The sequence below is a fragment of the Filicampus tigris genome, chromosome 19 (assembly GCF_054856515.1).
Source record: "Filicampus tigris isolate MCC_2025a chromosome 19, RoL_Ftig_1.0, whole genome shotgun sequence".
Lineage (NCBI taxonomy): Eukaryota > Metazoa > Chordata > Actinopteri > Syngnathiformes > Syngnathidae > Filicampus > Filicampus tigris.
In genome coordinates, this window is record NC_141235.1 from 13,580,399 (window position 1) to 13,607,981 (window position 27,583).

General features: G+C 42.4%; 1 protein-coding gene across 1 annotated transcript; it reads right to left on the bottom strand.

Moving 5' to 3' along the window:
* Window positions 1–1,365: 1,365 nt before the first annotated feature.
* naglu (N-acetylglucosaminidase, alpha) lies at window positions 1,366–27,098 on the bottom strand. Its single transcript, XM_086016174.1, has 6 exons — window positions 26,616–27,098; window positions 14,728–14,875; window positions 10,092–10,238; window positions 9,757–9,842; window positions 7,197–7,453; window positions 1,366–5,752 (listed from the first exon to the last, which is right to left on the bottom strand). The coding sequence occupies exons 1-6, from the start codon at window positions 27,026–27,028 to the stop codon at window positions 4,539–4,541; spliced, it is 2,265 nt and encodes a 754-aa protein (XP_085872300.1). The 5' UTR covers window positions 27,029–27,098; the 3' UTR covers window positions 1,366–4,538.
* Window positions 27,099–27,583: the final 485 nt, after the last annotated feature.

Consider the following 27,583-nt stretch of genomic DNA (forward strand, 5'->3'; position numbering starts at 1 on the left):
TTTATTGTATTGGATATTAAGAATGGCATAATTGTGCTTGTCTAACGCTGATCTGAACTTCATATTATTCACTTTGTCATTTTATTTGAATATACGATGTGTCGGGATCCTGTCCTGTGCGAAGTGAGGAATATTCAGGCCCACCCATTAGCCACGTTCTGGCTCCGCCCATGGAACACGTGGGTCGATTGAATATGCAGGACGGAAACCGGGGACGGAGGGTCGCTACTGGCTTTTGATTTCAAAACCAGTTAGCGATTAATTTGCTGTGCATATCTGTTAATATAAGGCAATCATACAGGTCTATGAGAAAATCCTACATAAATTCAAACTTGTGTTCCCAATATGGACAGGTTCGCAGTCGTGACGGCCCTCCGAGGGACACCAAAACTATGTCGTGGCCCGCCACAAAAAATGACTTTGACACCCCTGTTCTATGTTGAGGAGGCAAATGTCAATCAGTAGTTCTCAAATGGGGGTACGTGTACCCACTCCAGGGGGCACGTGAGATTTTAAAATACATTTGAAAAACTATTTGCAAACATCCTTTCAAAATATATTATGTAAATATGTCAGTCAAATATAAGTTCATAAAATGAATTTTACATTCAGTAAACTATTCAATTTCATTATCCTAAAAAGAAACGGTCTCCCGTCTACGTAATAGTCTATCGCCTGTAACCTGACACTGCTGATTGTTTTGTCTGCTCCTTGATTTGTGCATTTTACATCGGACCGTCAAATGTTTGTAAAATGCCCACCTCTGGTTGTTTCCCGAGCCCTTAGGCACTGTGATGTCATTTTAAGTTGACAGCAAGCGGCAGTACAAGGCAAAATGGCTGCCCCTTGAGATGGATAAAAACGGGTGGATTTTTTTGTTTGTTTGTTTGATTCATATTTCATTAACGCAATATTAATCCAAATACTGTTTAGACTAGTAGAGGGGTGTAGAATGTATTGTAAAGAATTTTTTTGACTTGCCTTCCGCTTTACTTTACCTTACCTTAGACCTTTACAGTGTCAGTGATGCATTGGGAAGTAAGTTTTCAACGAGGCTGCGTCCGAAAGCCGCATTTTTCGGCCACATGACTTTACTTTCGGTGCGACTCAACCGCACGTGGTTTCCAAATTCTCTAAAGACAAATCGCAGGTTGGGTCCTTTGACGCCTTCTCCTCATTTAAATCGTAAATTTAAATCATAAACCCTGACGAATTTGTAGATCACAATGTGGGCTTTGAAACAGACAGCACAAAAACAATACACGAATCACACATTCCCATAAAGTGGAAATTAAAATGACAGTATTAGTCACCATAGCTTTAAGATCCTGATGACAAGCCTGAGTTCAAGAAATGCAACCTTAATTTAATCAAAAAAATATATATTTAGCAAATAAAGACAGCAGTGATTGACATAATACATTTGATCAGTCACTAACAAAAAAAACAAAAACACTGTACATTTGAAAAAACTAAATCCATTGAAAATATCATCTATACTTTCCGGAATTATTTTCCAAGAAGTATACACGTGAAATCTGAGTTTAACATCTAAATTCATTTACATAAGAAAACACTCAAAAGGTACTGTTGGAGTCAGTATCTTCATTGTTCATTTGGAAAATTGATCATCATGATTGCTTTGATCAAATCTGTAGAAGGCCAGTTTTATCAAACATTGAATCTTGAAACTGTAAATAAAATGAAAAAACAAAAGTGACTTTTTGCATTTAGTGCTATATATTAATGCAACTTTTTCTATCTGGGTACTGTATGTAGTGTACCCCGAAGCAAGAGTTTACCATGTGGAATGAGATTCACTTTTTATTATTTCTCTACTGTGGCTTGTCAAGGCAAAACAAAAAATAAACAATTCACTACAACCTCCACAGAAGTGAAAAGGCCTTCAGACTGCACATCATACAATTTATATTAAGAATCAGTGCTTCTTCAGACAATGTTGTCCATTTGAAAAAATGTAAACACACTATTACTGTACATGTGTATTAGCACAGGAACGCACTGAAATCAAGTTTTTTTTTCTTCTCCAGTGAACTGTATACAAATACAGATAGCAAATCTTTCATTTGAGTTTGTCCCACCTCCATTAAATTTCCCAGAGACTGAAACATGCTCATCTCACGTGACTGTCGTTGCCCGTGGAGTTTGTGCACGTGTGTGTTGGAGAGCTGGAAGATGTTGGTTACACTGACAGCTCTGCATGCAAATAGTTCCAGTACACATCATTTACAGCAGCAGTCAGAAATGTATTTGCTCATCATAGGCAAAAGTTAATTTGAGGTTTTTAATTACTTATATAACCACTGCCAGATATTTTCAGACCCTATTTTACCCTAATGAAAAATTTGAAAAAAATATATATAAATAAATTCCTGGGATTGAATGGCTGGTCTGTAAAAAAGACAAAAACGTCAATGGCAGTTGAAGGAGTTCAATGCGTTATTCTTTTCCAGGGTGGAATGAATATATAACACACATCTTTCAATTAGTTGAAAACAAAAAAACAAGAATTGGCTTGCATGAATTCTAATGACAATTTTCTATTATCCACTGCACCAACTTGGGAGTTTTTCCAATTACAGACCTATTTTTTTTTTTTGCTTTGTGTTGCGAGCCAAAGTTTGGGATAATGCAAGCTTCAAACACTGCCCCTAGCTATTCGCGGTCCGGCCTGGTCCCTATTCACAGCCAAAATGTTGTTATAGTTAACAAAAAAATGCAAACCAACCAAAAAAACGTTTTGGTTGAATAAAACAAAAGTGAAAATGCTTTTAAAAAAACTAACTCAAACTACATTTTACAATGTACAATCAACACAAAAAGGGGGGGGGGTTCGGGGGGAGATAGTAATAATAATAATAAATAAAACGTATTAAATGTATTTAAAATGAAGCATTTTCAAAACTAAAAAAACAACTAATGAAAACTAACAAACTTGCATTAAAAACTAATTAAATCTGACTGAATTTAACAACAGTCAAAACTAAATAACTAACTATAATGAAAAATCCAAAACAATTTTAATCCTGATCCAGTAAAAAAATAAAAAATAAAATAATCAATGCGGATTAAAAGAGAGCTGGTATTGCTGGTAGGATTGATGAACGTTAAAAGCTGCCCTGTAAGGTACGCATAAACTGCATTCTGGTTGGTCTCTTGAAATTCTATGAGACTTTTTTTTCTTCCTCAACCAGCCCCCCCTCATTACTTTTATTTCATTGCTTCATCCAATGAGATTCAATTAAAGAATAGGATTGATTAGCAGTATCGATATTGTAATCAGAACCACTAAAATCTTCTCAATCCCCATCCCTAGTTGCCAGGACAACATCCAATTAAAATTAACTCTACCAGTTGTGCCAAACAGTGCTGTCAAACATGCAGCTCGAATTATGCCAGAATCTTGCTGACAATTACAATTGCGCTGTGTGAGCACTATGTACAAATATGTACAATTTGGAGCCAGTGTGGATATGAGAAAATCCTACAAATATTCAAACTTGTGCTCCCAAATTTTGCTTGAAATGGTTTTAAAAACTGCAGTCATTCCACCCAAGAAAAAGAATGGTCAATATGACTTGAAACCGGTCTAGCGCCAACCGGAATTATGTTAGTGGGGAAAGTCAACCCAAACATTTTCTTTACAATAATATGTTCTATGGACCACCACAAGTCTAAACGCGGCATTCTGATTAATATTGCATTTGTGGAGCATAAATTAAGCCGCAAAATCCACCGGTTTTTAATCCCATTTTCCAGGTGATTGATACTGATTGATCAGGTTTGTCACTTTCTGTCAATGGAAAATGACATCACAGATACCGCTTAACTCCTATTCCATTCCACAATCGTAATATTAATCAGAATGCCGTTTAAGGTGACAACAGTCTGGTTTGTATCGTTTCCCTCATTTGTAATGTGCGGGCTTGTGAGCAGGACATTTCTCTTACCGCATTTGTAACATTTCAGGTAAGAGTTAACTGGATGGACAAAGTTTGGGACAGCTCTAAAGCAGTGTTTTTGAGTCAAGGCACATTTATTTCATTGAAAAAAATCCTGCGGCACACCACCAGCCGAAATTGTGGAAAAAAAAAAGCTTATTTTAACAATATAAGTCTTATATTGTTTATATAAGCATTTTTTAACATTGAAGAATGACGTTATATTATAACGTCTTGAATAGGAATCAAATAAACAAAAAGAAAAAAAAGTATTTTATAATGTTTCCTATTGATAATTACTCGCCTGTTTGGATAAACGTGTCACTAATTCGCTTGTCTAAACAGACAATTAGCTACCTGCTGCTGCCACCTGCTGGTATGGAAGAGTACTACAATGTAGTAAAGACATGATTACGCTGCCAGGGGCTAGACCGCACATGCAGGCACACAAATTAGATCATTTCCCACGGCACATCTGACAATATCTCGCTGCAACCAGTGTGAAAAACACTGCTCTAAAGAATTCACAATCGTCTTGCTGCATACATTTTTCAAAAATGTCGTCTCTGTGGATCATTATAGTGGTTTCAAGGTTTTCAAAGCCAGGGGGTAATACTTCAGAAAGATCCTGCGGGTGATCTCATATGTGTCACCATGAGGCTTTGTGGGGTACTTTCGGCCATTATAAATAAATCCCTTTTCTACCTGGAAAACGGCCTGGTTGAAGGCATCTTGCTTAAATGGCTGCCCGCTGTCCAGACAATCCACCAGCGTTTGGACAAACAGGCCCCATCGTTGGGCGTAGTAGTCCTCCATCAGGCCTCCCCACTCTTTGCTGGCATAGTCTTGGATTTCGCCACCGGGGCCCCACAGAGTCAGCTGGTTCCTGGCATTCATATCATACAGCTGGGCCTCCTCCTCGTCAATAGCTAAAGATTTCGCCCGCTCCAGCCATTTCCCCAACAGGAAATTGCGGTCACTGCATAGCAAACGATTGAGTTCTGGCAAAAGGTCGTATATGAGCACCCCTGCCGTAATTAGCAGTTGGGGCAACTTTTGTTTATGAAAGGCATCTGTGATATCCAAGTAAAACGATGTCGTGAGAACTTGTAGCACCTCCCGAGTAACATCAACGAGATCGTACCGGAACGTTTCCTTGGACATGAGAGAAGGAGACGCTTCCATAATGAGTTTCCACGCTTTGAGCAAGTCCGCCGGGTTGTACCAAAGATCCGTTTTCAGGTGAAAAGAAGGCCGGCGCACCAGCGGGCTGTGGTTATGATTTCGATAATGTGGCACGGTGCAGTTGTAGACGCTGGAAAAGAGGAGCCTCCATGCGGCGATCACACCGTCTCGCGTCGTGCCGTAACGACGTACGGCATACAGAGACGCCCACTTAACCAAGTTGACCGGCTCCTTGCGCCACGCCAGCTCGCTCATTAATTCGTACATGACGGGATTCTGCTCGATGCCCTCGGGCGTCATCCCTACGCCGACCATGGTGGAGTTGGGGAAATGCAAGGCTTTGAAGGGCCCCGAGTTGACACTCTCGACTGTGCCAAAGAGGCCACTGTTGCCGCCAAAGTTTTGCAGCATGCACCAGATGAAAGGCTGTCCGTAGAAAGACTCGGTGTAGGAGAAAATTGGCTCGGTCTCTGCAAACAAATCGAGCACGATCATCCGTCCGAGTGGCACGCCGTGTAGTAGGGCCCGAATCTGGGCAGGCTTCCAAAAAGCTGCGGCACTAAAGAACAACCATCCCTGCATCAGCCAAATTGCTTGAGGATCAACTAGAGAGAAAAAAAAAAAATCATGAGGTACAAGAAAGGGACCATTCTCGAGTAATGGATGAAATATTTGACTCAGTATGTAGTTTGTGAAGTGGGCTATGTTTTGTAACACAATAGGTCATCTGTGGGTCCCCAAAGTGAGCTAATTAATTGTACTAAAAAAATAACAACAAATTTGTGTTCAATCTTACAAAGATTACTAAAGCCATCTTTCAAAAGGTGCAGTTCAGTTCACCAAAATACAGTTCAGAATGGGGAACCCTGACCTGTTTTGTGTTTCACGGACTGTGGCAATATCTGCATCAGCAATAAAAAATAAAATAAATGGTGTGACATATGAGTGCATGGTAATGTAACCCCCCAATTAATTCCATAATAGAGATGAACGCGATACCGTAAGAAAAGTTATGTAGGTGGCAGGGAAAAGGGTCCAACTTGGGAAGGCAGGGCTGGAGGTAAGTCGCAGAAACTTAAGTTAGTTGACTAAAAGTAGAAATGTGACAAGTGGCCGCCATCTTTGTGGAATCCCCCCCTTCAAAAAAAACATGCAATGAGCACTTCAAAAACCTCCATAACAAAGAAATTCACAAAAAAAATGCCCACTGAAGTACATGACATGTCCAAATCTTAAAGTATCTTTGGGAATCCAAGTTATCCTAATTATTATTAAGTTAGCTTTAGCCAGCTAAAATGACCACAGCGCAAATCTATTTCATCAATATTTGAGTCTCTGTTTCGGTCTTCTCCTTTGTATTGGGTGGTGATAGAAGTTGTAGAAGGACATATAGATATAGATATACGTATAGAAGAAGGAGACACGGACATTCACACCATGTGAAGAATATCTCCAAATATCTGACTTTTGACAGGTTCGGCGAATTGTCCATCGTTGCTGTCTCAATGTAAACACTGCTTTTGACCTACCATAGCCAATGACCAAAGCAGGGGTCCCCAAACTAGGGCCTGCAGGCCGGATGCGGCCCCCTGAACAATAACCAAAGACACATTATGATTTTTTTTTTTTTTTGTCGGTGTGGCAACGCGATCGAGACTAAAACACACATAGAGATATTAAAGATTAATTGTATGCCATTACTTCAATATGTAAGTTTGACGGCACACCAATGAGTTAATTTCAAGTTTGAATGCAAGTATGTGTTTTTACTCCTTTGAAACCACAACCTCAGTCCCAGTAAACGTTTACTCGCAGTTATTTGGCGACGCTAACATTTAGCCATCTAGCATTGAGGGGACACAACACAACCACAACGCTAAAACGTCCTGTCCTGTCCTACCCAATAAAAACTGAAGCTTTCAGAATTGTCTCACTCAGTAGACTGGATCAAATGAGTCTTCGGCACCCCACAATTGGGAGGTATTGCTTTCGGTACAGAAACATCCATTACATGTACATTACATTTTGTATTTATATGTGAAAACTCACCAGCAGTCATTGAGGCGAAGACAGATCGACTAACAGCTGACAGATACGCAGGGTCTGAGGAGGGAGGAATCATCTCATTGAAGGTGTCCGTGTTGTAGATGTGATCCGTCCCAAATTGTTTGACCACCTGGGAAAGATAGAGGGAACCAATCCGGAGGAAGAGTGGGTCCCTGGGGTCCAAGATATAGGAGCAGGAGAAGCTGCAGTTGAAATGAGCCCATGGCCCCAATCTTGTTACATTTGCCTCTGGATGCAACCTGAAATTCAAACTCACTTCAGTAAAGGTACTGTAGCATTTAGTGACAGTAATACTCTTATTAACCTATTAAGCACGGGAGCGCATAACCGCGTTTCCATCACTAAAGCCGGCAGCGCTGTTGCGTGTTTCTCCCTTTAAAGCCGGAGAGCGTACACGTTATTTCCTTTTTTTAATCCAATTCTCGGTCTCTTAGCCAATGAAATGCATCAGAATATACATGTGACGGTGTTGTGAGTTGTTGGCGCATATCTGGAATTTGCAGTGATAAAGACCAGTGTTTTTCCAACACTGTGCCGTAGGAAATGATCTAATTTGTGTGCCTGTGCGGTCTAGCGCCTGACAGCGTAATCATGTCGTTACTATATTGTAGTACTCTTCCATACCAGCAGGTGGCAGCAGCAGCAGCAGGTAGCTAATTGTCTTTGTTTAGAGACAAGCGAATTAGTGACGCATGTTTATCCAAACAGGCCCATGTTTCACACTAAGTATCAGTATGAAACATTATAAAATACTTTTTTCTTTGTGCTTAGTTAATTCCTTTTCAAGACGTTATATCATGGCTCAGATTCAGAGAACAGGTCAGAAGTGATTGGTCGTTGTGAGCACTTGTGATGTCATTTTCAGACAAGACAAAATGGCCGCCCGCAGAGATGGCTAAAAACGAGGGGATTTTGCTGCTTAATTTATATTCCTTTAACGCAAAATTAATCAAAATGCCCTGTTTCAACTAGCGGGCCTGCTGGGAACATATTCTTAAAAAAATATGTTTGGGTTGACTTCTGCTTTAAAAATAGGAGATTATTTCAAGAAGACATAAACATAAATTAATTAGGATTCAGCGCTGGTTTTGTCCGTAACATGTCAGAAAATAGGCAAAAATGTTGATCATTATTTTCCAAAGTAAAAGCAATGTTTTATTTTCATTCAACACATATAATCAGTCTGCTTTCATGTAGGACTACAGAAATTGGAGATTTACTGTTGAGAATAGGGCTGTGCAATTAATCAAAATTCAATTATAAGTACGATTATTACACTACATGATTACAAAATTGGCATAATCGTAAAAACGTATTATTAATATGCATTTATATCCAACACACTGTTTACATGCAAGGAAATCATTCTTGAGTTTATACATTTACACCTTTTCTTATTCTATAATATCTAATTCTATAAATGTTGTTTCAAACTTACATAATTATAGTGTTTCATAGAAATGTATTCGTCTTTAGATTTTTGTTATTTTTAAACATTTTCATGTTTTGTACCAAAAAAGAAATGATCATTTGAATAATCGTGATTTCAATTATTACCAAAGTAATCGTGATTATTTTTTTTTTTTTCCATAATCGAGCAGCCCTAGTAGAGAAACTGAAATGATGAGGATTTGGACAATTTGAAATGAAAACGGGTATTTAAACAATTCCTCAATCATCAACAATACTTAGTGATTAATTTGATAATTGTTTGTTGCCGATTTACCGATGAATCGTTGCACCGCTAATGCCAACAGCGGTCCTCATGTTAACAACATTTTCATTTCCAGCACAGTGGAGGGAAGAAAACAACGGACACAATAACTACACAAGTAGAGGCTTATTAAAATAATACAATATACTGATTGAAATAAAATACCTTATATTGTCATTGTACACAATTGATATTAGCATAGTGTGGCCCTCGACAATTGTATTTTGGGGATACAGAAAGGAGTAAAATTGGACAACAATATTCCACTGGAATAAAAGGTAATCATCATAATATGAGTATAATTAAAGATAATATACGTATAAATAAATAAAATAAATAAAAATACTTTGTAATGTGCTAAAACAATTTATGGTTACATTTTAAATCAGTATCAATAGTTCGATGAATGATACATTATAATGCATTTTTCCACATCTTTTAATTTCATTATATACAGGGGATACGAAGTCTACACATTTCTGTTCAAATAACAGACCAAAATAAGATAAAGCAATGCAAAACGTTATTTATCTTCTATCTAAAAAACTTGGAATTTGAACAGGGATGTGTCGACTTAACCACTAAATGTGAACGAATAATATGCCATGCAAAGACACTAGTAAAGAACGTCTGTATTTTTTCTAAAAATGATATATAAAGATATACATATAGAGATATATACATATATATAGATATATACATATCTACATATATACACGTGTATATATATATATATATATATATATATATATATATATATATACACACACACAGACATATATACACAGACATATACACAAACATACATAATATATAATTTTTTTTTACCTGAGGATTCCCTTGGGGATGTTCCCTGAGAAGGCTGGCAGCACGGGAATCATGCCAAATGATCTCATTCGCTCTAAAATTTTAAACTGTGAAAGAAAAAAAGATCTTTTAGGAATTTTAATCACAAGGAGAAAACAGAATATTTAATGTGTAAATAGCTGTATGTTAAAGTTTATACATATCTATAAGCGAATGGTAAAACATTTAATCTCACAGACAACAGGTTTTAATCCTGTATTGAATACAACTTTTTGTCCTTCAGATTGATTTTTCAATTAGTGACATCATGTTTATTGAAGACAGCAACAGCGATATAATTATGAAGGTTACAGTACTTGGAGGGTCAGCTGGTTCACATGCCAGGACTGTGGCAGTGGTCCGCCAAACTCAAACATGTTTCCCATGCGGTTCCAGGCAAGAAATGCCGGGCCAGCGAAGAATTCTTCGATTTCTGATTGGTTTAAACCAAGAGCCCGGTAGACCTAAAAGGTGCAATAGGAACATGGTAGTGAATCAGTGCAATAATATACTGTTTCACATTTGCAACAAATAGAAAATGACTGCCTAATGTCAAGCATTAAAAAAAACCCAAAAGATGTTGCGTACATGAACAAGTTTTTCTTTTTTCTTCTTTCCTCTATTTGGCCATTGTTACTTGTGAACTGACGTGCGAGGTTGATAAGAACCGACGAGATGTAGTTGGGCTCTCCTCGACACACGACGTCGGCGCATTATCAGAATTGGTGAGTACTCAAGAGTGAATACTGTACTGGTTCAGTCAAAAAGTGGTTTCAAACATAAATGCATCTTTGTTCATCTATCTTTGCCAGTGACGTATAGTGACGCGGAGAATACAATACAATACAACTGCATTTATACAGCGCGTTTCGTAACTGCTAGAGCTGTAACAAAGCACTTTACATACAAATAACAAAATAGCCATAGTACAACAACATTGAATCAATGAATTAACGTAAAACACTATATACAATAGACACTGGCAAAGAGACGAACATTTCAGGTTGGATCAAAATGTGTCGTTATTTTGAGAGCACTGTAAATGTATCCAAGCTGTAAACTGACTATTTTACAATCTAGCAAAGTGTCCTTTTTTTAACGTGAAAGGCCAAACTAGAATACAAACAAAAATATGCATGCTATATTACTTTTTTTTTCAAGAATATGTTCCCAGCAGGCCCACTAGTTGGAACACGGTATTCTGATTAATATTGCGTTTGTGGAATATGAGTTCCATCCATCCATTATCCATAATGCTTATCCTCAAGGGTCGCAGGCGTGCTGGAGCCTATGCCATCTGTCTTCGGGCATTAGGCGGGGGACACCCTGAATTGGTTGCCAGCCAATTGCAGGGCACAGACAGACAAACAAACCTCCACACTCACACCAAGGGCCAATTTAGAGTGTCCAATCAACTTACCATGCATGTTTTTGGAATGTGGGAGGAAACCGGAGTACCCAAAGAAAACCCACGCAGGCACGGGGAGAACATGCAAACTCCACACAGGGAGGCCGGAGCCGGGATCGAACCCACGACCTCTGAACTGTGAGGCGGACGTGCTATCCAGTCGATCACCGTGCCGCCCGTAATATGAGTTTAAGTAGCAAAATCCACCTATTTTAGCCATCTCAGGGGGCGGCCATTTTGTTACTTCTGTCAACTGAAAATGTGTCTGGGTTGACTTCTTGTTTAAGCCCCTCCAGCATGTATTTGACATTTTCAAATGTTTTTTGTTGATTTAATAGATTTTGAAAATATTAAGACCTTCTGTCCCAGTCCAATCCAAGCTTCTGTGTGGTACCTGTTACCCCGTGTGTGTTTGGGAAGGGAGGGGCCGGGGGAGTCTTTCATTTTACTTGCGCATTAGGTTAAACATTTTGCTATTGCCCCATGATTACTTATATTGTTTTTAGATTTTTTTGTTCAATATTCTTCAGCCAAATTCCGTTCAAACACATTTTCTAATCTCATGCTTTTACTGAAAAGTGAAGTGATGAAAATTTATTATTTTCTCAGCCGCCCCTCACATCGGTCAAGCCCCCCTCCCCCCAAGTCCATCCATCCATCCATCCATCCACCCATCCATTATCTGCCGCTTATCCGAGGTCGGGTCGCGGAGGCAGCAGCTTCAGCAGGGAAGTGCAGACTTCCCTCTCCCCAGCCACGTCTTCCAGCTCTTCCAGAGGGATCCCAAGGCGTTCCCAGGCAAGCCGGGAGACATAGTCTCTCCAGCGTGTCCTGGGTCGTCCTCGGGGCCTCCTGCCGGTGCAACATGCCCGGAACACCTCACCATGGAGGCGTCCAGGAGGCATCCTAAACAGATGCCTGAGCCACCACCTGGCTCCTCTCAACATGGAGGAGCAGCGGCTCGACTCCAAGTCCCTCCCAGATGGCCGGACTTCTCACCCTATCTCTAAGGGAGAGCCCGGACACCCTGCGGAGGAAACCCATTTCGGCCACTTGTATCCGAGATCTTGTTCTTTTGGTCATGACCCACAGCTCATGACCATAGGTGAGGGTAGGAACGTAGATCGACCGGTAAATCGAGATCTTCGCCTTTTGGCTCAGCTCCTCCTTCACCACGACAGCCCGATACAGAGTCCGCATAACAGCAGACGCTGCACCGATTCGCCTGTCCATCTCCCGTTCCATCCTAACCTCACTCGCGAACAAGACCCCAAGATAGTTGAACTCCTCCACTTGAAGCAGAATCTCATCCCCGACCTATAGAGGGCACTCCATCCATTTCCGACTGAGGACCATGGTCTCAGATTTGGAAATGCTGATTTTTCAACCCAATTGTTTCACACTCTGCTGCGAACCGCTCCAGTGAAAGTTGGAGGTCGCGGCTTGAAGAAGCCAACAGCACCACATCATTTGCAAAAAGCAGAGATGCAATACTGAGGCCACCAAACCGGACCCCCTCAACACCTTGGCTGCACCTAGAAATTCTGTCCATAAAAGTTATGAACAGAATCGGTGACAAAGGGCAGCCTTGGCGGAGTCCAACCCTCACTCGGAACGAATCTGATTTACTGCCGGCAATGCAGACCAAACTTTCACATCAGTGGTATAGGGACCGAACAGCGCTTATCAGGGGGCTCGGGACCCCGTACTCCCAAAGCACCCCCACAGAACTCCCAGAGGGACACAGTCGAAGGCCTTCTCCAAGTCCACAAAACACGTGTAGACTGGTTGGGCGAAATCCCATGTATCCTCGAGGACCCGGCTGAGGGTGTAAACTGGTCTACTGTTACACGGCCAGGACAAAAACCACATTGCTCCTCCTGAATCCGAGATTCGACCTCCTGACGGTCCCTCCTCTGCAGCACCCTTGATTAAACCTTACCAGGGAGGCCGAGGCGTGTGATTCCTCTGTAATTGGAACACACCCTCCGGTCCCCTTTCTTAAAAAGGGGGACCACCATCCCAATCTGCCAATCCAGAAACACCGTCCCCGATGTCCACGCTATGTTGTAAAGGTGTGTCAATCATAACAGCCCCACAACATCCAGAGCCTTTAGGAACTCCGGGCGGATCTCATCCACTTTGCCACTGATGAGCTTTTTAACTACCTCGGTCACTTCAACCCCAGCGATAGGAGAGCGCACCTCAGAGTCTCCAGGCTCTGCTTCCTTAGTGGAAGCTGTGTTGGTGGAATTGAGGAGGTCTTCGAAGTATTTTCTCCACCGCCCCACAACGTCCCGAGTCGAGGTCAGCAGCAGCCCATCTCCACTGTACACAGTGTTAATGGTGCACTGCTTTCCCCTCCTGAGATGCCGGATGGTGGAGCAGAATTTCCTCAAACCCGTCCGGAAGTCATTTTCCATGGCCTCACTGAACTCCTCCCACACCCGGGTTTTTGTCTCAGCAACCGCCAAAGCTGCATGGCGCTTGGCCAGCCGGTACCTGTCAGCTGCCTCTGGAGTCCCGCAGGCCAAAAAGGCCCGATAGGACTCCTTCTTGAGCTAGACAGCATGCCGTCGGGGATTGCCGCCACGACAGACACCAACCACCTTGCGGCCACAGCTCCGATCAGCCGCCTCAACAATGGAGGCACGAATCATGGTCCACTCGGACTCAATGTCCCCCGGGATGTTGGTAAAGTTCTGCCGAAGGTGGGAGTTACCCTCTCGTCCACTGGGGTAAACCCCAATGTACAGGCACCAAGTTGGGGGACAATAAGTATGCCCACACCTGCTCTGCGCCCCTCTCCCTGGGCAACTCCAGAGTGGAAGAGTATCCAACCCCTCTCGAGAGGACTGGTACCAGAGCCCAAGCTCTGTGTAGAGGCAAGCCCGACTATGTCTAGTTGGAACTTCTCAGCCTCACACACCAGCTTGGGCTCCTTCCCTGCCAGAGAGGTGACATTTCATGTCCCAAGAGCTAGTTTCTGTCGCCGGGGATCGGACCGGCAAGGTCCCTGCCTATAACCAACGCCCAGCTCACAGGGCACCCGACCCCTTTGGCCCCTTCCACAGGTGGTGAGCCCTTGGGAAGGGGGACCCACGTTGCCTTTTCAGGCGGAGCCCGGCCGGGTCTCATGGGTGCAGGCCCACCAGGCGCTCGCCAACGAGCCCCACCTCCAGGCCTGACTCCAGAGGGCGGCCCCGGTGACCCGCGTCCGGGCAAGGTAAAACGTTGTCCAATATTTTTACTCATCATAGGTGTCATTTGAGCTGTGCTTGGTCTGGTCCCTCACCTAGGACCTGTTTGTCATGGGTGACCCTGCCAGGGGCATGAAGCCCCAGACAACTTAGCTCCGAGGATCATTGGGACACGCAAACCCCTCCACCACGGTAAGGTGACGGCTCATAGAGATTGAAAAACCTCCTGCGCAGTTGGGTAACTAGTGGCGCATTTGAAGTGTTCAGAGTCCATTTTTGTCGTCCGCCTGGGACGGACCGTTCCTCCCTGGGGACGGACTGTCCAGCTCTGGTTTTTGCCCTTACCTCTTGCCACAGGGCCTCTTGGGCAGTGAAAGCCAATGGAAGATTGATCCCGTTAAGCGCCATCCAGTCAATCTCTCTCTCCCACCGTGGCCAGTCCCACCACACGGACGAATAGCTAACGGTGCAGACGTTCTGATAGTAGCGGAACCTGGACACAGACCAAATGATAAACACAAGATGAAACATGGATGCTGTTTTGTTCCAATCCACTTTGTAGCATAAAAATTCACACTTCCTAGACTGTTACTGTTGCACTTGACTGTCTCCATGGTGCAAGATAAACTATTGATATTGCCCTTTACTAAAAAGCAACGATTTGAGCTGTTGATGTTTCATTTTAAATGTGATTAAATCCGTTATTGTTTTAAAAACGGTAAGTTCCACCAACCGACCAATCACTGCTGACCTGTTTTCTGAAGCTGAGCCGTGATTGGTTGTTATTTGAGCCTTCAGGGCATCTGTGATGTCAACTTCAGTCGACAGAAGTGACAAAATGGCCGCCCCCTGAGATGGCTAGAGTGGTGGGTTTTGTTGCTTTAACTCATATTCCACAAATGCAATATTAATCACAATGATGTGTTTGGACTAGCGGACCTGATGGGAACATATTCTTGAAAAAAATGTGTTTGGGTTGATTTGGGCCCAGGATGAAAGTGTGACACCCCTGTCTTACACCAGTGGAATTCCAGTCGTGGGAAAAACAAATGTTGTCACACTTTTCCATGCTTCACATGGCTTTTTCAGTCTGTGCACATGACATAACTGGGGTGAGCTGATGCGGGTCTAATTCACAGCAGTTAATTGAGAGAAATGCTCCTTTTAAAGGACATAGCCGCCGCAAGTTTTCATTGCACCCTTTAATGAACAATGAAACATAATGAGTTACAATGCTCTATTTGTGATGCAAACATGTTTCTTTAATGTGCTCAGTTGCAATGATGGGTGCCCCACTATTGAAATACTGCTATTATATGCCGAAAATGCACAGAGGCAACACTGACTTGTCTCTCACACCATGAAAATTAACTATTTGGGAGTTCTAAAATCCATTACATAATGCATCCCATGCACTCCAGTCTGAAATTGATTCTGTGGGAAACTATAGGCAATCAAAGAATGGTAAATGGGCTTCCACTTGTATAGTGCTTTTCCATCTACAAGGCACTCAAAGCGCTTCAACACTGGTTTATGTTTACATGGACACGTTTATTCGGATTAAAAGCCTGGTCGGAATAAAAATGCTTCATCTATACACCCCATTCGGAATCTTTGATCCGATCAGGCCATTCCGATCAAGATTTTATCCCGAACAAGAGGGGTGGTTTATGTCCGGTCGGCGCACATGAAAGCTTATTCCGAAATTTCGGAACAAACCGTCTTTACCACGCATGTCTGTGACGTCAGGATACACGTTTCTGTTTTTCCCGGAAGCTAGTAGAAGCAGTGCGAATGTTATATTGTTTGTTGTTTGATTCAATAAAGTTTGAAAAAAAAAAAAGAAGCAGAGCAAGACTGAACTGGTACATTTGCAGCTCCTTTAGGAAGTGTTAACTCGACGTAAAAGCGCTAACGGGAAAAATATGTGAAATAACTCTAACGTTTAACATTAAAATGGACGGAGTGATGTTTTGTTGACACGGAAGTCACTACGGCTTTTTCTACAACTATTTACGGTATATTTGGTCACTGTGTGCATGTCAAAATTATTTGTTTCAATCGAAAGTGTGACGCATTAACATGCAAGTCCTAATGGCATCAATAGTTTTACTGTCCATGAAAAGAGATTGATCATAATTTCAATCTGAACTCTGCTCGGATGAAAGAAATTTTTGTCCATGTAAACGTAGCCAGTACTAGCCACTACCGACTCCTCATTCACCGACTGATAAAATAGCATCAGGAACAACTGGGGGTTCAGTACCTTGCTCAAGAGGTCAAGGGACACTTATTTAATAAGAATAAGAATGCCTTTATTGATCCCACAGTGGGGAAATTTTCATTGTTACAGTAGCAAAGATATAGGTCACACAGGGGCGGCGGCATAATGTGGCCATTAATGTATAACATTGACGGCAAACATTTAGAATCAAACCTATGTAGATATACGCAGTAACATGTGTATATACACATGTGTATACACACCAACCTACATCTACATAAAAAATATGAGGAACACTCATTTCGGCCTGTACATAGTACAGAGGAAAAAAATACTCTAAGTGACAGTGCTGCAGTGCTGTAGTGAAATGTAAGGAACAGCATTGGATAAAAATAAAACTAGACTAACAGTAGTGGGGAATGTCGAGTATTGCACGGTATTACAGTAGTGGGGAATATTGGGTATTGCACGATACGAGCTCAATACCACGCTTGTGGTAAAAATGCACGCAAGTAGCATACGCACCTTGCATTCAAGTGACTCTGAGTGAGCCCCACCCTCCAGTATTCCCATTTTTAGCCTTTATTCTCACCCACGTCCTCTTTCTGTAGCAACCTGCGTCTTCCTTGACTCACAATCTATCTTCTATGAATAAAAAAAGCGATATAGAACAACAGGACTATTCAACTAGCGGCTTGCGGGCCAGATTGGGCCCTCCAAGCAAGTTGGTCTGGCCCGCGGAAGATTGACAAAAAGAAAAAAAACAGACGTTAGCCACATGTACACATCCCTATGTTACACACCGCCTGGGAAGGTAGGAGGCGCTATGGCGTAGTGCAGTGCCATGCCCCTCTACCGACAGTAGAAAAAGAATAAGGAAGCGGCTTCAGAGCTCTTCTTCCTGCACGTGAAATTGAGGAGATTGCAGAGCGGAAGAGGCCAAGTGTTTTCATGCCAGATCAACTTTGATCCCTGGCCCGTATGGAGCAAGCATCACGGTTCGGCCCGGGCACCAGCCGCGGAATGGTTGGTGAAAAAAAAATAAACTGCGCGCGTTCACATTAAGGCAACGTGATTAGTCCGCAGAGTCCTCCGCAGGTCTACAGAGACTGTTAATATTTTTTAGTGGAAGCTCAAGACATACCTATTTAATTTGGCCTTTAAATAATTGTTCTTAATCTCATACTATTTTTATCCAATCTTATTGTTTTATAGGTCTTAGCTTCTTTTATTGCTTTGTCTTTTTAGCTTCGTTTCGTCATTTTCCTTTAGCTTCATCTAGGTTTTACCTCCAGTGTTTCCTCAAGGGGGGCCTCCGCGCTGGGAGGTGTGGCTGCCCTCCCTGCGCCATGCTTAGGGGCTGCCCCGGTTGTCGTGGTCCGGGGGTCTTTGAGGTGGTGGTGCTACCCGTGGCCATGGGCTGCCATCCCGCTCAGCGTGGACGAGCTCCCCTTGGCTCTCTTTTTATGCTGTATTTTGATGTTTTTAATGTACAGCACTTTGAGTTGCATCTTGTGTGTGAAAAGTGCTATATAAATAAAATTTGATTTGATTAGATTTGATTAGTCTGCATTCACTGTACAGTAATGGCCGTAGAGGAAGTTGAAAATCCTCATGGATCACATAAGTCACATACAGGGAGCATTTTGGCAATTTAAAGTGAAATGAGTCCTCAAATTAAATGATACAGGAATTTTTTTCTGCCCATATACAGTATATTGTCGCTGTCCAGCAGAAACCTTGTATGCCCAAACATGGTCAAATATTTTTTTTCACAAATCGACTCACTAATGGTCAGTCCCGACGTGGGCATATCATTTGTGCACTTTATTAACCAATCAAACCTGTTGGCAATAATCTCAACGTAAATTTCTTAACTCCAACTGTCTTGATTGTGAAAACGCCTAACTCCACCCCTTCCTCACCACGCAAGTTGCCAGCAGCTTCACTGCATTATCACAACTCGCGACTAGCAAGAAGTCCTCGTCCACAGCAATAAGTCCTCTGAGGTAAAAACTGATGTGTATCAGTTACATGACACCGTTTTATATTTTTGTTGAAGTAGTGATGAGGTGTAATATGTCAATTCTTAGGTTTGTCAACATGTTGGTGAGCTAGCTAACATCAAGTGTGTGTATAGTTTTGAACATCTTAGAGGAAACGATCATTTGAGCTTTACTTATTCTCTTGCAGCAACCATGTCTGTGCCCTCTCTGTCAGATGGTCAATGTGCCATACGATCAGATATAGAGGTACGATAGGTCTGATGAAGAGAGTGTAGCGACGGAGGCGGGCGGCCACAATGATGCAAATTGGTAGAAATTCTGAAACAGTGATTACACATGCCAAAATTCGTTTTCTAAATATGCAGGGTTTTTCCTACATTCAAAATTGAAGTGGCTGCCTCCAACCAGAACAGTTGACATTGCACAACACAGCGCGATTGATGTTCCTCAACATATTTTAAGTACAGTTGCAGCGTTCGCCACTATGGAGGCGCTATATCAGTCATGGCGAACTCGTGTCACACGAGCCGCATGCGGCTCCTCGCCCGGTTTACCTTTCAAGCTCTTTTAGCTCTGAACTTGCAGCGCGCTGTTGTCAGCCCCATTCATGTGTATGCGGTGAAGGGTGGCACCCAGAGCCACACTTACCAACGGGTTTACCTGGGCTTGAGCCCAGGGGCATATTCAGGGACTATCAGAGTAAAAAAATAAAAAATAAAAAAAAAGTAGATTTTTCTGTCAATCACTTTACATTCCTGCCATGAATTAACCAAGCCGCAGGCGATTCTGTGCAACGCTGTGTCCGTAGAGAGGGTCACTTGCTGCTGCAGTACACGAATCCCACTCTAGGGGGCATATCGGAAGGCATTAAATTCCACATTATTCTGTCATTTGTTTATTTGTCTGTCAATCATAACATCATGGCATCCGCAGTCCAATCACACACCTGTACCATATACTAGGATAATTTTCAGCCAATCTCCATGTAGAGGAAGTTCCCGTGACAGAGCTCCGGACATCACGTGACTGATCCCCGCGCATATTTGTTTACACAGCCAAGATGACAAAACCGTAGGTGGTGGCACTTTATCAGTCAATATTCTGTCCAAGTGAACGCGCATCTCACTTTGATAAAAAGGACAATGAGTGGACAGGTTGGAATATCACAGAAGCACCAGGAGTGCTTTTTCAACAAGAGCAAATGCACAGATTCTTTTTTACTCCAACGATATTACAGGCAGATGCACTGGTGAGTCCTTGTGATATTTTACAGATTATTTTTTACTCCGACGATATTACGGACAAAGTACATCCCTTTACAACTCAATACGGGACCCGTACTGACGTACCTAAATACGGGACGATTCCATTTTTCAAGGGACGGTGGGCAACCCTACTCTGATGTGATTTTTCTACCTTCACCAACAGTTGGAAATGTTTGGGATAGGGGCTTTAGAGCCAGGGAGGGGGACCTATATTTGATGGTTAGCCCCGGGGCCTATGAGTAGGTAAAGACAGCCCTGGTCTGCTGTCTGCCACGACGCCGTCGTTGGTGAATCCCCTCGGCTTGAAACATATTCTACTTTACGGCAGCACCGTCGTGACTTCAGAAAGTGTTTCCAACAGGAGAGCGGCTGGCAAGCGATTTACTGCTATTTTGACGGACTTATTCACAAGTCACGGCATGAGGACAATGGAGGAAGCCTTGATAAATAAAGTGCATTTTCTGTATTATACAATACAATACAATTTTATTTATATAACGCATTCCATAACAGCTAAAGCTGTAACAAAACACTGTACAAACAATAATAAATAATAATAATAATAATAAACAATAAAAAGGCCATAGTGTTGATCAATAAATTAACATAAAACACTATATACAATTGACACCGGAAAAGAGATGAAAGTTTCAGGTCTGATCAAAAGCCAGCGAATAGAAGTCTGTCTTCAACCGGGTTTTAAAAGTGGACAGAGAGGGGGCTTGCCTAACATCCAATGGGAGGTCGTTCCAAAGGGAAGGACCAGCAGTCGAAAAGGCTCGATCCCCTCTGAGGCTCCGCTTGGTCCTCGGCACCTCGAGCAGCGCCTGGTCCACAGACCTGAGGCTGCGCGAAGGTGCGTAGGAGTGGAGGAGCTCGGAGAGGTACGCCGGGGCCAGGCCATTTAATGATTTATAGACAAATAGGAGAATCTTAAATCGAACCCTGAAATGCACCGGGAGCCAGTGAAGGGAGGCCAGGATTGGTGTTATGTGCTCCATCTTCCGAGCTCCAGTTAGAAGGCGGGCAGCAGCATTTTGGACCAACTGGCGACGTTTGAGAGAGGACTGGCCGACTCCAAAATAAATTGCATTACAGTAATCTAGCCGAGATGTAACAAAGGCATGGATGACTGTTTCTAAGTGCTGATGGGAAAGGAGGGGCTTTACATTAGCCAGCTGTCTAAAGGTGAAAGAAGCTGGACTTTACAACAGCGCTGATTTGCTGGTCCAATTTAAGATCACTGTCCATTTTAAAACCCAAATTTGTGACTGTTGGCTTTAGATATGAAGCCAAGGGGCCCAGGACAACAGGGTGGGATGTAGACGAGCCACTGGGACCAAACACCATAACGTCTGTTTTCTGTTCATTGAATTTTAAGAAATTCAGTGACATCCAGTCTTTGATGTCCTTTAGGCAGGACAAATGTGGTCTTATGGAGAATGAGTTTTTTGCTCAGCGGGATATATATTTGACAGTCGTCCGCATAGCAGTGGAAGGAAATACCATGTTTTCGAAGGATGGAACCCAGCGGCAGCAAATACAACGAGAACAGCAATGGCCCAAAAATAGAACCCTGTGGAACACCATACGATAGAGAGTCAGAGCGGGACTCAGAGCAACCCTGGCTAAGAGAAAAATAAGATCTAAACCACTCTAGAACGCATCCACTAATGCCCACTTGGTGTTGCAAACGATTCAAAAGAATACTGTGGTCTACTGTATGGAAAGCTGCAGTCAAATCCAACAAAACGAAACATGTAGTCTCCAGTGTCATTTGCCAGGAGAAAGATACATCTTGTCTCCTCTTGATTTTTCTTTTTTTGAAATGAGCAAACTGGGATTTCTTTTGTAACAATGAAAGATACATTTTATAAATCAGTAAGAAAAGCCTCACTTTTTACATCCTGGTCGGCCGGTACGTCAGCACTTCCAAATATGGGCACGGTGCAGGGGCGGAGCCATGGGTGGGCCTGGGTGTGCACAGGCCCACCCATGGCTCCGCCCCTGCACCGTATGCACAGGCCCACCCAGATTGACAGACTTCCCACCCAGTGAGATTCATGACAAAAAAAAAAAGGTTAATGTCTTTGTAAATTATCATGAAACTATTATTGAATTTGGATATTCGTTATTATGTTAGACGTGTTACCTGCAACATAGCCGCCAATCTCATGTAGCAATGTCGGCACACAACTTTGGGACTTATACACGTACCTTTCCCTATCCGCGATTTTAACAGGAAAGCCAGAATATTCCCAAAGGAGACCGCAGTGTACGGCGGACCTTCGCTCTGGCTTGTTTGCGTATGCCATTATAATGCCATTTATCCATGCATTTATGATTTATCACGGCTGCTGGCGTCCTAGATCCTCTTTAGTGCCGCTGCTCTCCTCTCCTGCGTGCAATAGCGCCCGTGCGTAAACTCGCGCTAATAAGTGGACCGAACCGAACAATGCCATACCGAAACATATTAATACACCCACGTGTACCGTTACACCCCTAATGGACACCCATTTTGTCAGTGATACGGGAAACTTTAAAAAATAGTCGGACTAAGCATAGTTGGAAGTGGGGGTGGGCGATATGACGATCTTAGATCGTAAAGGACTTTAACATGTTGATGACCACATAAAGCCGAAAGATCGTTTGATCGTCTACAGGGCACATTCTATACAGTTTAGCTCTATGGCGGCTCAAAGCCTCTGACGCGTATACCCGACCAACCAATCACAGCACGCACAGTGCACCGTGCGTGACACTCCCCGCCTCCCTATTTGTTTGTATAGCGGGAAGGTATAGCGGAAAGTCACCACAAATCCGAGTTGGACCTGAAAAGAAACTCCACATCCACAGTGTCGATTTGGTTTGGCGCAAACCAGTTATTTGCAAAGTTTGCAGAGATTCACGTTGGACGTCAAATGGCAACACGACTAACCTGTTAAATCACTTGCAGAGACAGCACCCAAAAAACAACGGCGACAGCAAAAACAAACGGAGATCAGACATCAGACACATGGTAGCCAGAGTCAGCCGCTAGCTCCAAGCTAACACAACCCACGGTAACACAGTCATTTAACAAGCACACTCCATATGAGAAAACAAGCAAGCAGTGTAAAGAAGTAACTGAGGCAGTGACTTATTACCTTGCTGAAGACAAGATTCCCATTAATACAGTGGGAAACGAGGGGTTTAAAAGACTCTTCAAAGTGCTAGACCCGCGTTACGAGCTGGGTTTTTATGCTTACGCTACCTTATATGTTTACGTTCACTGCACATTTTGATAAAAATTGCCACTATGATGGAACTGAGACAGGAGAAATGTGAGCTTTAACTGCTGTACTGATAACAAATTCCACCAAATCTGTTGTGTGGCCATTAATAAATGATTCTGATTCTATTCAAATTAAAACGTGTTCAGAAAGCTTAGCTGTCTTAAAATGTTTTTTTTTCCTTTTAGGGTTTTATATACATTTTAAATGTTGTATATTTAACATGAGGAAAATGGTAAAAAAAAAATGTGCAAATTAGTCTAAAAAAAAAAGTGTAAAAAAAAAGTGTTTAAAAAAAAAAAATCATGATCGTGATTTTATTTAAAAAAAAAAAAAAAAAAAGTGATATGATATTTTTGCCATATCGCCCACCACTAGTTGGAAGCCCATTTTTTCCTGTCTATGTAATCGTCTATGTAATCGTCTATTGTAATTGTCTCATTGTTCGCTGCAACTGTACTTAAAATACACTGAGGAACATCAATCGCGCTGTGTTGTGCAATGTCAACTGTTCTGGCTGGAGGCAGCCGCCTCACAATTTTGAATTTAGGAAAAACCCTGCATATTTAGAAAACTAATTTTGGCATGTGAAATCACTGTTTCAGAAATTCTACCAATTTGCATCATTGTAGCTGCCTCTGTCGCTACACTCTCTTCATCACGCGCCGGGACCTGGAGAGGTGGGGAGGGGTGCAGTGCTAGTGGTGGTAGTTTGTCTAAGTTGGTAGCCCAAAACGCTAACGGAAGCCCAAGTAAATGATAGTGATAGTAATGATAGTCAGACCAGTCTATAGGCGATTACTATTTGGCCAGGCCAGACAAAATGGCGGATAAACGGACGGCGGAAGGGTACCCCAGCTGTAGGCGAAAGGCGAGAAACAGACCACAAAGTTTTAGTAAAATGCCCAGCTCTGTTTTTAAGTTTTCCATGGCAGCAAAGCGGACTTGATTAAAGAGAATTTGATGTTGAGGATGACACAACTTGATGGCAAAGAATGAGCCATGAAAAGACCTGGAAGAAAGCTATAAAGAAGAAAAGAATATGTTGGAAAACAGAAGCAGAAGGAAACACTGAGGGAGCTGCGGGTGATGGAACGATGGATTTGAAAATCAACCACTCTTGATGACTGGCATCCACTTCCATGTCACCAACTTCAAAACTCCAGCTCAGACAGTCACAGAGTCAGAACTGAAATACAAACACCTCCAAGACCTTAAGGAAGTCACTTACGGTCAAAAGCACTTCCACAGCTTTTATGGCATTTTGCTTCATTAGTTGAAGATAGTATGCAGTTACTCAACACGGTCAAGAGATGGCAATCTAACCACACAAGATGCATGCGCGCAGACATACAAGCGAATAGGAATGACGTGCTTAGGGGACAGTCTCCTCTTTTCCACATCTCCTTGAGTGTGGTGACACTGCCAAGGAGTTTGCTCTGAGTTGAGTTCAATAGGTCCGGGTGACCGGGGGCCTCTACACTAAGTGTGGGGTCTACCTGGTTAATCTGGGCCGGGGGTCTCTGTGATGGTGGCGCTCCCTGCGGCCGTGGGCTGTCATTCCCCTTAGCGTGGATGAGCGGGTCCCCTTAGGTAAACTTTCCTCAAATGGTTTTTCTGTGCTTTCCTGTGCCTTGTCACTTATTGGTTTTTTTATTTTATTTATTGTATTGTTTTTAAAGTGCTTTGTTACAGCTCTAGCTGTTATGAAATGCACTATATAAATAAAATGGTATTGTATTGTATGTCTTTATCGGTTTATCAGGTTGTGTGTATCTGAGTGCTGATGTACTGGTGGATAAATGTCTCTGTGTATTTTGGGAGGGAGGGGCGTCTGCGGGTCTTCTTATTATGTTGTGTTTTAGATGCTTTTAATTGCACAGCACTTTGAGTTGCATTGTGTATGAAAAGTGCTATATAAATAAAATGTGATTGATTGATTGAATAAACAGTCAATGCATGCTGAGTTTTTGTCAGTGACTTGAGACTATGTAGACCTTGCACGCTTCATTATTGCTAGGATTGTTATGCTGCACGTGTGCATTTTGTATGTGTATTGAAGTTCTAAAAAAATGTAATATTGAATTAACTGAATGTTTTGGATACCACTATTAAATTACAGTATTGATTTACTAAAAAGCTCTCTTAGACTGTGCATGTAAAATACCCCAAGTAGCAAAAGTTTATATTTGAAGGGAAACGATGCACTGGCGTCAAGCAAGACTGCCTTTGACAGAGAGGTTTTTTTTTTTTTGTTTCAATAAAGAAAATAAGGAGTGACAACAGATGCTTTGTGTTGTATCAAAACAAACTGCTGTTTGCAACTTTGTAATAATTTGAAGAAGGAAGCCAGCCACCAGTCAGGTATGTGTGAGCAAATTCATTTATAAGATCATCATATGTTTGTGTTACACCATTCAAAGCTCTTAATCCTTAAAATACAGCTCAGTTTGATATGGTTTGTACACAGCCGCTTTAGAGTGAAAGGGCCCGTGTTAAAAACTAATCGCTAAAGCATACTTCTGCTAGCAGCAGCAAAATCTGTGACAGTATCAGTTTTATCAATGACGCTGTTTCTTTGTACATCGCTCATCCCAAGTCACAAATATCAGAGCTGGCCATTTTAATAAAATTTCCCAGTCCATTTATCGCCTTCTGTCTGCAGCCAGGGTACCCTTCCGCCGTCCGTCTATCTGCCTTTTTGTCCGGCCGGATAGTAACCACTTATAAGCCGCCTATCATTTTAAATGGGCTTCCGTTCGTTCCGCCTAATAACTTTGACCAACTTCCACTAGCACCCTCTCCCCTGCCTGCTGAGCGAAATTTGAAACGAAAGACTCATGATTAATATCGCTTTTGTGGAATAGGAGTTAAACAGGGAAAAAAATGGGGGGATTTTTCTATCTCAGGAAGTGGCGGCCATTTTGTCACTTCTGTTGACTGAAAATGACAATCACAGTTGTGTCACAGTCATTACTCAGCTTCAGAGAGCAGGTGAGCCGTGATTGATTATTACCTGGGGCCAGAGCAACTGTGATGTCATTTTCAGTCGACAGAAGTGACAAAATGGTCGCCCCGTGAGATGGCTAAAAACGGAGGATTTTGTTGTTTAACACAAACACAATATTAATCAGAATGTCATGTTTTGACTAGTGGAGGCGTATAGAACATATTATTGAAAGAACATTTTAGGGTGACTTCCCCTTTAACCATAATACCCTTGGCAGTTATAGTAAGACAAATTCTAGGTCAATTAATTATTGTAAACTTGTCGGAGCAATTAAACCCTTGTGACAAATTATTAACGCAAGCCACGAGATCAGTCCAAGTTGCAGTAAAGGAAAACAAAAATGAGCAGAAATGTTTGAAACACAGATAATCGAGTTGCATTGTTTTGTCAGAACATCCAGTACCCACGCGTCAGTGTGTTGACAGTAGACACGGGTGGGACAGAGGGGTCACTGACCTGTGCTGAGTGTTGATGCGGAGGACACCGGAGAGTTTAGGAAGAGGACGGGGCAAATCCAACTGATCCCCTGACCAGGAAACGTGGCAGTTGCAGAAATATTTCAAGTAATTGTAAATCCCAGAAGCCACGGAAACTCCGCTGTTCCCCGTGGCGACTATCTTGTTGTTTTTAGTCGATTTGAGCTCGCACACATCCAGGCTGTCGTTGGAGAGGCTCCTGTTGACTATGACGATGAACTCAGTTGATCTGTTCCCCAGCAAGCGTCTCAGCAGCTCGACCACAGCTCTGCCCTGTGTCTTGTCGCTGGCATGCGCCTTTAAGTGATCCAAAGTGGAAAATGTACATGTCGCAGTTACGCACAGGTAGAGCACGACGACGACAACTAGGCTGCAATCACACCTGTGCGACATTTCGACCCCTACGACAGATTTCCCACCGCAGTTCAGGTTTAAAAACAGCACGATTGCACCATTTGTAGTTAACCAGGAAGCTTCGCGTTCCCGATGAACTCTTAGCCAATCAGAAGAGACCTTGCTTTTTGTTTTATAAATTGGAGCCAATCAAAAGAAGGAAACGCGTTGCATTTTAAGGAGGAACTTTTGTGAATCATGTGATCAACACCCAGTCATATGATGTATTTTAAAGGGCTTGCCTGATTTCAGGTAGGCATGTCACTCCTGAAACCACAGTTAATTTATTTTCTCACGACTGCCCAGTGCCCAGTTACATCTAAGTTTGATGTAGAGTGATGTAAGGGACTTTATTTTCACTAAAATTGGCAAATGTATAGAGAATAACCCAAGTATGTCATATCTGGTTTGAATCTGAAAATGTATCAATTAGGTCTATGATGAATATTATTTTACTTTTGGGTAAATTCGATGTTCATAAGGAAAAATTGAATAATTCTTCTCCACTTCTTCCTGTTTTTCTGGTCGAGCTATAATCATATCTTCATGTATAGG

Bases quoted from the DNA above. Each gene is read 5' to 3' on its own strand.
- naglu (XM_086016174.1), bottom strand. From the start codon at position 27,028: ATGTCGCACAGGTGTGATTGCAGCCTAGTTGTCGTCGTCGTGCTCTAC. The intron at 7,454-9,756 runs GTAAAAAAAAAT...TTTGAATTTCAG, and splicing joins ATCCCCAAGGGAATCCTCAG to GTTGCATCCAGAGGCAAATG. The intron at 5,753-7,196 runs GTGAGTTTTCAC...TTTTCTCTCTAG, and splicing joins CTTCGCCTCAATGACTGCTG to TTGATCCTCAAGCAATTTGG.